Source organism: Raphanus sativus, unplaced genomic scaffold (genome assembly GCF_000801105.2).
Source record: "Raphanus sativus cultivar WK10039 unplaced genomic scaffold, ASM80110v3 Scaffold3406, whole genome shotgun sequence".
NCBI lineage: Eukaryota > Viridiplantae > Streptophyta > Magnoliopsida > Brassicales > Brassicaceae > Raphanus > Raphanus sativus.
Genome location: NW_026618712.1, coordinates 1 through 11066, shown reverse-complemented (window position 1 = coordinate 11066; position 11066 = coordinate 1). Strand labels below are relative to the sequence as shown.

Below are 11066 nucleotides of genomic sequence, written 5' to 3'. Positions count from 1 at the left end.
TATTTGTATAAATTAACAGTTTACTACAGGTCCTAACGTTTAACTACTTCTATCACTCCTAGGATTTGATACACTTACTGACAAAATCTCAGACTCGCCAATACCGAGCAGCTGTTTGACTGGGTATAAATGTAAGGACGAATCAATCACCTGATAATTTTGTATCAATGATGGTGTTGCCTTCATGTAGATAACACTTTATGTTATTATCTTTGTTGTAGCTCAAGCCCTGCAGCCACAGATGCCTATGTCAGTTGGTCTATCATTTGAGCAGATAAAACAAAATAACAAAGGTATTGTTCCTGGAGTATACTGAGGCGTTCATTGTAGTTTAAACATCTTCTTAAATTTTATATGTTCTTATAATAATGTTGGTTTTATACAATGATCAAGCCCGACATTCAGCTTCAGTGCAACTTTCACCTATTTCATCTCAGCAAGATCGTTTCAGATCTCCAAAGAGTAAGAAAAAAATATTACATGTGTTATTGGTCTCTGTTTAAAACATACACTGACTTCCATGTTGTTCATGCCTTTAGCGTTAGTCCAGAAAAAGAGGAAGGAGAACCAAAATCGGAAGTTGCCTGATAAGAGACAGAGGAAGAGGACATCAGATATTTTGAAAGACATTACAAATATTGACTTTTCTTTGGCTACAGAAGATCAAGAATCACCAGCTTCAACAGTTTTTCCTGATACTGATTTTGGAGGTCTGTGGTCATATTACTTGCTTCTTATTTGTAATCATTATTTTCTCTGCTATTATTTTTATCTAACCTTTGCTTTATATTTTTTCCAGCAATTATAGATGACACTGCTGAACTAGAATTCGACTGTAGTTCTGTAGATACAACTGATTCAGAGAACGAATCTGATGTTGATCTTAATACAGAAAAGTCTAAAGCAGCTACAAAAGGAGACAACAAAGATGGTTAGTGCTTTTTCACTTAACTATTATTGAGTTTTTGTTTTTGATGTCAGTATGTGCCTAATTTTCTTGCTGTTCTATTTAATTCAGAATATACTGATGAAGGTGATCCAATATACACATGTACACACTGTGGTGCAATAATGTGGTATGGGGAACGTTTGAACAAACGCAGGAATGCTAAGATTCCTACGTTTTCACTGTGCTGTATGCAAGGCCAAGTGCAATTGCCTAAATTGAAAGAACCACCAACTGTCCTAAAAAATTTGATGGAAGGTGAAGATGCAGAGAGCAGGCATTTTCAGAAGAATATGAGAGCCTATAACATGATTTTTTCTTTTACTTCACTTGGGGGAAAAGTAGAGAGATCTCTTAAAAAGGGAAAAGGACCACCTATGTTGGTATTACAAGGGGAAAATTATCATCTAATGGGCAGTTTAGCTCCCAAAAACGACAGCCAAGCTAAGTTTGGACAGCTATACATAGCTGACACAGAAAATGAAGTTGAGAACAGAGCAAAGTGTCTGAGGTACGTTTTTAAGAATAATAATATTTAGAGGTCTTACATCTAAAGCTTTTTCTGTGTCTGTCTACTATCATTCTGATCTTTTATAAATTCTTTTGCAGCTCTGGTAAAAATGGATTCCAGCCCAATAAGAAGGATACTCTGAGGAAAGACATTATCGAGAAATTGATGAAGATGTTGGATGAAGTTAATCCATATGCCAAACAGTTCAGAACTGCAAGAGATCGATTTCATATTGCACCAGAAGATTCTTTTCATATGAGGATTGTAAGTGAGAGATCTAAGGACGGGAGGACATATGATACTCCCACAGCCTCAGAAGTTGCTGCTCTCATTCCAGGAGATTTCAATCTTGATATGGATAAAAGAGATATCGTTCTACAGCAGAAAACAGGAGCCCTAAAGAGAATAAGCGAGATACATGCTTCTTATCTTGCTCTTCAATATCCTCTATTATTTACTCATGGAGAAGATGGATTCAGACTTGGTATTAAAAAAGGTGTGACAAAAGCTACAAAGAAACAGAAGAAGCCTGATATCAGTATGCGTCAGTTCTTTGCTTATCGCCTACATGAGCGTAAGAACGAGTCTCATTCTCTGTTGCATTCGAGAAGACTATTTCAGCAGTTCTTGGTTGATGCCTACACTACTATAGAGTCCAACCGCCTACGCTATCTGAGATTTAATCAACCTACTTTGCGGTCTGATACTTATGACTCTATCAAACAGTCTGAGAATGCAGGAAAGGTCGATATGAGTGATCAAGGAGAGGAGTTTGTGTTACCAGCTTCGTTCACAGGGAGTCCTAGATATATGAAGAATCTTTACTTGGATGCTATGACAGTATGTAAGCATTTTGGATTTCCAGATCTTTTCATCACTTTCACTTGTAATCCCAAATGGCCTGAGATCACAAGATATGTTAAGAAACGAAAGCTAAAGGCAGAGGATAGATCAGAGGTTGTTTGTCGGATCTTCAAGATGAAACTAGATTCACTGATGGATGCTTTAACCAAGAAACATCTTCTTGGAAAGACTGTTGCATGTAAGTTATACATAGAGTTTTATTTTTAAAGCTTATCCTAATTATATTCATTTTTTGTAACCTAATTATTTGTTTTCTATCAGCGATGTACACCGTTGAGTTCCAGAAACGTGGTCTACCACACGCACACATTCTCCTATTCATGGATCCTTCGCACAAGTTTCCTACAACCGATCACATTGACAATATCATTTCGGCAGAGATTCCTGATAAACTCCAAGAACCTGAACTTTATGAAGTTATTAAGGATATGATGATTCATGGTCCGTGTGGTAAGGCTAATATGAATTCTCCATGTATGGAGAATTGTTTGTGCTCTAAGTCGTATCTAAACCGTTTGCTCAGAAGACCACGATTAATAAAGAAGGATTTCCGGTTTATAGAAGGCGCGAACAGTCTGAGAACTTTGTCCTAAAGAATGGTTACAAATGTGACAATCGGTGGGTTATTCCATATAACAAGAGACTGTCTCTACGTTTCCGAGCTCATATTAACGTGGAGTGGTGCAACCAAGCTGGATCTATCAAGTACTTATTCAAGTACATAAATAAGGGACAAGATCGTGTGACTATAGCTGTGGAACCGCCAGATCACATTGTTGCTAATGAGTTGGGCAATGAAGACATAACAGTGGAGAACATTGAAAAGAAAAGAAACGAGCTGAAGGACTTTTTTGATTGCAGGTATGTAATGGATAAAAAGTATTTTATTTTTTAGATGTTGTCAATATTTTGAGTTTCTAATTGTTTGTTCATTTTATGCAGATATGTGTCTTCTTGTGAATCAGCTTGGCGAATCTTCAAATTTCCTATTCACTATCGATCAACTGCTGTGGAGAAGCTAAGTTTTCATCTACCAGGAAAACAACTGGTTACATTTCGTGGAAAGGATAAGCTGAAAAAAGTGATCAGTCGTAAGCTCATTGAAAACACAATGTTCTTGGCATGGTTTGAGTTGAACAAAATCGATGAGTTTGCAAGAACACTAACCTATGCCGAGATTCCTATCTACTATATCTTTGACAAGAAGACAAAGAAGTGGAAGAGGCGGAAAAGAGGTTTCTGTTTAGGAAGAATAAATTATGCTCCTCGGAAACAGGAAGCAGCATATTTCTTGCGCATACTGTTGAACATTGTCAGAGGGCCTACAAGTTATGATGACATTAAGACCTTTGAGGGAGTTCTCTATCCTGAATACAAAGATGCATGCTTTGCTCGTGGGTTATTAGATGATGATCAGGAGTACATTGATGATATTGTAAGGAGAAGCTACGACTGCTCTGCAAGTGATCTACGACAGATTTTTGTTATCATGCTTATGAGTAACACTCTTTCTCTGCCAGAGGTTGTATGGGAAAACACTTGGCAGTATTTGTCGGAAGTAATTGAGCATAACAGAAGGAAATATTTGAATAGACCAGGTTTGAATTTTTACTGTTAATTTAAGTGTGTAGCGTTTTTACTGGAAGTGGAATATAAATATATTTTTTTATGCAGGATTGGTGTTGAGCGACGATGACAAAAAGAAGTATGCATTACTAGAGATTGAGAAGCTGTTGAGACGTAACGGCACATCTCTACCAAGATTAACTTCAAAGCCAAAGCTGCCAAAGACAAGCACTCAAGATTTTAATGTCTTGGTAGTTGATGAGCGCAGCTATGATCAAGGTACACTAAAAGAGACTCTTGATAGAGATATTCCGAAAATGACAGATGAGCAAAAGGAAATTTATGATAAGATCCTTGCTGCTGTTGATCAAGGAAATGGTGGAATGTTTTTTGTTTATGGATTTGGTGGGACTGGAAAAACTTTTATCTGGAAGTTACTTTCTGCAGCGATTAGATCTCGAGGGGATATTGTTCTAAACGTCGCATCAAGTGGCATTGCTTCGTTGTTACTACCAGGAGGTCGGACTGCTCATTCAAGATTTGGTATCCCCTTAAATCCAGACGAGTTTTCATCATGTACTATGCAGCCTGGAACTGATCAAGGTAATTTAGTCAAAGAATCATCACTCATTATATGGGACGAAGCTCCAATGATGGGCAGACATTGTTTTGAAGCTTTGGATAGGAGTTTATCTGCTATAATTGGGAAGCATGCGAACCAGCCCTTTGGTGGAAAGGTTATTGTCTTTGGGGGTGACTTCAGGCAGGTTCTTCCGGTTATAAATGGAGCTGGTAGGACTGAGATCGTTTTGGCTTCTCTCAATAAGTCCTATCTTTGGGACCACTGCAAAGTTCTGAAGCTCACCAAGAACATGCGTTTATTATCGGATGGTTTGTCACCAGAAGAGGCTGTGGATCTTAGGGATTTTTCTGATTGGATATTAAAAGTTGGGGATGGTAAACTTGCAGAGCCTAATGATGGTGAAGCCGTGATCGATATTCCATCAGAATTTCTTATAACAGACTCCGAAAATCCTATAGAAGCAATCAGTACAGCCATTTATGGGGATACTTCTTCTCTACATGAAAAGAAAAGAGGCCAAGTTTTTTCAAGAGAGAGCTATCCTATGTCCGACTAATGAAGATGTCAATATGATTAATGACTACATGCTGGATAGGCTTGATGGTAGTTTTAAATATTCTACAGTTACTTTTTTCTTATTTCGAAGTAAAAAATATATGTACTAATGATTCAGTTTTGATTGTAGGTGAGGAGAAGATTTACTTAAGTGCCGATAGTATAGACCCAAGAGATAAGGGTTCGGTCAACAATGAAGCATTGGGACCTGATTTTCTTAACACTATTAAGGTGTCTGGTTTACCTAATCATTGTCTTAGACTGAAGGTTGGTTGTCCTGTAATGGTTTTGAGAAACTGCGAGCCTTCAGCTGGGTTAATGAACGGCACGAGACTACAGATCACTCAACTAATGGACTTTATGGTTCAAGCTAGGATTATAACTGGAGAAAATGTTGGACATTTGGTAGATATTCCAAGATTATTGATTACACCATCAGATACTCGACTGCCTTTTAAGATGCGCAGAAGGCAATTGCCTTTGGCAGTGGCATTTGCTATTACAATAAACAAAAGCCAAGGTCAATCCCTATCCGAAGTTGGTTTATTTCTTCCAAGACCTGTGTTTTCACACGGACAACTCTACGTGGCTGTGTCTAGGGTGACTTCTAAAAAAGGTTTGAAAATTCTGGCTGTTGACAAAGATGGTAAACCTCAAAAAAAAACTACAAATGTTGTGTTCAAAGAGGTTTTTGCAAACCTGGAAGAGTGTGTTTGACAAGGTAAATTTCTAAAAAACTATATAATCATGCTATTTTGTCTTCTAAATTTATTTATTTTTCGCCAATGCAGGTTTCAGATATCTACAAACAAGACATGCATCGTTTCTGTGTTTTCTTTTCTATTGTCAAAACTTTGCACTTTTCTTTTTATTGTCTGTTTTTTTGTAACTAAACATCAAGTTTCATTTGTTTTGTTATTTAAAACTTTGTTGTTTTCATTCTTTTAGAACGATATAACACAATCATCCAAACAACAAGCAGCAAACAATTTTTTTTGCTAAGGTCACAGATCAACCTAAAGAAAACAAATAACAGAAACCTAATCACGATTCAAAACAAGTATACTATCTAATCTATTAATCAGTGTGTCTAAGAGCTTATGATCATTTGATTACTTAATCTATCTACGAATTTAAGATCAGCAGCTATTTACTAACCTTGTGGTGTGCTATACGAGCTGTTGTCAGCTTCAATGTGCAGTTTCACTAGATGATCTTCTAGCTGTGTTAGAGTTTTGAAGATGCTCTATTGTCATCTTCATTGTGCCATATGAGAATGAAAATCCTTCGAATAATAACCTGCATACCATATATCAGTCAGATCAATAAAAAAATCTCAAAGTCGTGGTATATTTTACTAATATCAATAAGTATTTCACTTAATATTATAGATGGCTAGCAGTGTTTTTTTTAATCACGATTACCAAGCTAAACAAAACAAATAACAGAAACCTACTCACGATTCAAAAGAACAATACTATATGTCTTATTAACCAATGTGTCTAAGAGGTTATGATCATTCTATTACTTAATATATCTATTACTAAAGAATCCTAATCCCAAGTAAATTGTTTTTTCTATTTGCTAGATGAATATGCCAATTTTTATAGTTTGTTTTGAAATAAAAATCTATCTTAAAGTACAACAAGGCAGAGATATTCGAGTAAACTTATCTTCATAGAAGCATGAAACACCATTTCTTTGTAGAACAAGAGTCTTGATTCCTGAAAAATATAGAAATTATAAGAGTAGTAAAAAAATAAACATTACATGATAAAATAAGTAAATTTCAACTCACAAAATAATTACAATAATATATTTACCATTTTATGAATTTGGAAAACGCAAGTCACTATTTTGATTGCTTCAGATCTTCTTTTATACTTAGAAGCCAACTCAATCTCCAATGCATATCAATCCTGATACTTCGATTTAGGCAATTGTTTCAGATTAAACATCTATGGAACAAAAGAAAAAGAGTGACTTTAGACTTACCATTTCATTCTCTAATTAGCTTCATATCACGACGTCTACTTGATACTATTATCCTGAAGTCATCATCCATGTAAACTCCGACCAAAACCTGTTTCAGAATCTGACCATGAGTAGCGACAAAGGAGAGATACAATTTAAAAAAAAAAAAGGCCCCTGTTTCCACCGTACATGATAATCTTAATCATAGCTTTTATTAAGTTAATTGGATGTGTAGATCTTCCAATTCGAGGCTTATATCTCCAATTACACAATAAATAAATTAAAAATTAACATTTTCTTACAACCCTATCTACACGGTTAAAAAACTAAAGTCTCTAAATTAACAATTGAACTAGGGTTACAGATATTACCTTGCATAAACTATTTCAATCGAAATTAGGGAAGAGGGGAGAATCGATCATAGACATGCACGAAACAAGAAGCAAGATATCGTCTTTTTATTCTCCGGAGAAAGAAGATAGAAGTCGTCTCATTTTGTATTCTTCAGAGGAAAAAGAAGGAAACTTGGTGTCTAACTCATATAATCGCAGATTCTAAAACTACTCCTAAGCTTTTCTTGAACAGATTAAAGAGTAATATGAAAGATGAAATCGTATCGAACATCGAAGAAGAAATACAAAGGTTTTTCAGATGTTTACCGACAGAAATAGGAAACCAAACATCACTTTCTACTTTATTTTCTTTATCATAGGTATTAACGTTTTTTGTTACAATTCCCGGAAAAAAAAAACAGTTATACAATGGGCTTTCACAAATGGGCCTTCAAATATAAGTCTTAGTCCTTATTTACCAAATTAATTATTAGAAACCAAGCCCATCTCTAATTTAATATTACTAAAATTATGAAATAATTTACTATACTATATACATGTTTTTATATGTTTAATTTTCATATAATTTTTTTATAAATAATTGTATTTTCTATGAACAGGTAAAAGTGATTTACAGTTTTTAAAAATGCATCCTTACTCATATCTATTTATTTATTTGTATTTTATATCTATAAAGAATATATTTTCATTATAGAACTTTCCAATTAAATATATATGTTGTGTTTGTTTACTGTTTCTCATCTTCGTCGTAAAATACAGGGTTTAAGATGAAAAAGAAAATTATAATAAGCAGACAATGTATACGATCAACTATTTAAATAAATCGTTTACATATAAAAATAAATGAAACACAAATTTTTACAAAAACGTAACTTTATTACATCTTCTAATTCCACACACTACCACAAACGAACTATATGATTAATCACAATATAAATAAATTGTATATCACAATTACATAACCTAAAAGAATAATTCATAACATTTCAAACCGAAAACAAACACCCGCGCGGGCGCGCAGATCAAGATCTAGTTTTTACATTAAGTAAAAGGACAAAAACACGTGAATTATACGTATATTAATAAGGTTTTAAAAGCTGTCTACATATTCACAAAATCAACGCTACTAATATCTACTGACTCTCCAGTCTCCACCCATGGGAAAAGAAATCTCCAAACACATATTGTCCTTCGTATTGGTTTTACTACTCCTCGCCGCGACTGTCTCATTTGACTTGAAAAAACCTTGCAGATGTTTCGTTCTCTACCAACATAACATCGCCTACGATAGTGATAACACGGACAATGCCACATCAGCAACAATCTTGAACCCTTTAGGACTAGGGAACTTTCTTTTCGGAAAGTTTGTGATCTTTGACAACCCTGTAACAATGGACCAGAACTATCTCTCCAAACCGGTGGCTCGTGCCCAAGGATTCTTTTTCTACAACAAGAAGTCTAATTTCAACATTTGGGTCGCTTGCACGTTGGTGTTCAACTCAACGCAACACAAAGGGACATACACAAAGGGACATTTACCATAATGGATGCGAATCCGATAATGGAGCCGACAAGAGACTTATCGATAGTTGGTGGGACCGGTGATTTCTTCATGACTCGTGGGATAGCTACGTTCAAGAGCGACCTCATTCAAGGCAGTAAGTATTTCCGTCTCAAAATGGTCATTAAGCTCTATGAATGTTACTAATTTATGTTTTGGATTTGATGTCCCGGACATTGTATAAGCTTTCAGCTATTAACGTTTGTTGTTGATGACCTTGTTGTTCCTCCAGTATTTCGCAAATGGTATTGTAATTTGTTTGTAACAATTTTATTATAAATGTAGTGTTGGATTTTGATATTACCGAGTTTTATAGACAGCTACAAGTTATTTAATTCGTAAAAAAATACAAATTAATGTCGTCGATTATAGCAGCAATGTATAATGTAAATGATAAATTCACGTTTAATTCCAACATCCCCACCGTTAAAAAAAAAGTCTTCTCGAGTTCTATGTAAGTAGGAAAAATGGCATTTTTGGACCTCAACTAAAAAGTAATTTGACTTGTACACCTAGACTCTGAATCGTGTGCATAATACAGTCTTAGAGGTTTTAAATATCACAGTCGTTTTGTGGTAGAGATTTTTTTTAAAAAGTTGCACTTGCTGGAAATCTTGATTCCTCAGACATAATATAGTCAATGGCATCATTAACGGAGGAGTTTAGAGTGGAATGCTTAAAAAAATTTAAACAAATGAGTCCCATGAAAAATTTAAGCAACACACGATCTGCTGTTTGTTTAAGCATTGTTTTTGGTTTATTTACGGATCCCACATGTGGTGATCCGCGATTGGTCATTTTTTAATTTTTTTAATCACACAAAAAATTAAATTTTAAGCACCCTCCTTTTAGCTCCCCCATAATGCTCTTAGAACAAAATTATCAGCGTCCTAAGCCGCAACTCTTAGCATTTAATTGGTCAAAATTAAATCAAAAATGCATCATTAAGCGAAGGATGTCTTTTAATTAAGAACTTTCTTGAATCGTCCTTAAGTGATATGTGTCACGTGCGGAATGGGTGTTGTATTTCGTTAGGGTAAAATCGAAAGGGTTTCACTTCTCTCTTTCATCGTCTTCGTTTCTGTCTCCACGGCCATTCAGAGGGTGCTTTCTGTCAACGGCGCATCTCTATTGACAACACTTCTATACCAATGATGCTTCTCTCTCGCCGGTTCTCTTTGACGGCACTTCTCTCTTGACGGCGCATCTTTTTCGACGGCACTTCTCCTTCGGCGGCTCATCTCCCTTGATGGCACTTCTCCCTCAACAGCATCTCCCTCGAAGACACTTCTCCTTCGACGGCATTTCTCCTTCGACAGCACATCTCCCTCGACGGCACTTCTCTATATTTAAAAAAAAAAATTAACCTAAGGACCAACATAAAATCCCACCAATAATCAGCATTTTCATTAAAATTTCTTAACAATGTTCTAATCTATAAATAACAATAAATAATACTAAGAACCACCTAAAAAGTCCCATTGATAATCATGCTCTTACTTACCACTTGCTAGGACACATCTATTGCCCCCTTATTATATTTAAAATCTCTATTTTTTCATTTGTATATTCCAAGGGGAAAATTATTTTTGTTTACAAATTTTATTAAGTACAAATTATAATTGCATCAATAGTTATCTAATTTTAATTTTGTTTTATTTTTTTTACAAATTTTATTTAGAACTATTTTAAAGTAACATTTCTCAAATTTATCCAATTTAAAATATTTAAATTTTAAAAATCTATATATAATAGTGGTTATAATTTTTTTCTTAAATCAAAACCTAACTTTTAAAATAAACAATGTACACAAAGCTAAGATTTGTACTTAATATTAAGTACAGATTATTATTTTATAACAAATCAAAATATAGATGTTTTAATTAAATCTAATAAGAGGACAATTGAAATGTTGTAACACAGTGGTAATTAAGTTTTTATTAAATCAATGAGACGAAGGTTCGACTCCCAGCAAGTGAATATTTTAAAATAAATTCTCTATTAAAATTTTTTCACATATTGGGTTCAATTTAAATTATTTTTTAGTTTAGATCGTATTTAATCATTTATTTTTGGCTGGAGTATAAAAATGCACGATATGAATAGTAGGAGTAGAAAAAAAAACATTTTCCCCGAATAAAAAAGTTGTTGAC

General features: G+C 34.6%; 1 protein-coding gene, 1 long non-coding RNA gene and 1 pseudogene across 3 annotated transcripts; 2 read left to right on the top strand and 1 right to left on the bottom strand.

Annotated features, from left to right (window-relative positions):
* Positions 1-520: 520 nt before the first annotated feature.
* LOC130506557 (uncharacterized) lies at positions 521-5742 on the top strand. Its single transcript, XM_057001231.1, is given in 10 exon segments — positions 521-710; positions 800-931; positions 1019-1457; positions 1556-2376; positions 2580-2771; positions 2867-3186; positions 3394-3919; positions 3996-4975; positions 4977-5073; positions 5156-5742. Coding segments are annotated over 10 exon segments (4284 nt in total).
* Positions 5743-6416: 674 nt separating this feature from the next.
* Positions 6417-7690, bottom strand: LOC130506556 (uncharacterized). 2 transcript variants are annotated; one of them, XR_008942054.1, is made up of 4 exons: positions 7371-7690; positions 7021-7108; positions 6849-6950; positions 6417-6749 (listed from the first exon to the last, which is right to left on the bottom strand). It is a non-coding gene; the product is annotated as an uncharacterized LOC130506556 (long non-coding RNA). The 2 variants fall into 2 exon arrangements; XR_008942055.1 differs by having other exon boundaries at positions 6849-6944.
* Positions 7691-8509: 819 nt separating this feature from the next.
* Positions 8510-9060, top strand: LOC130506555 (dirigent protein 12-like; annotated as a pseudogene).
* Positions 9061-11066: the final 2006 nt, after the last annotated feature.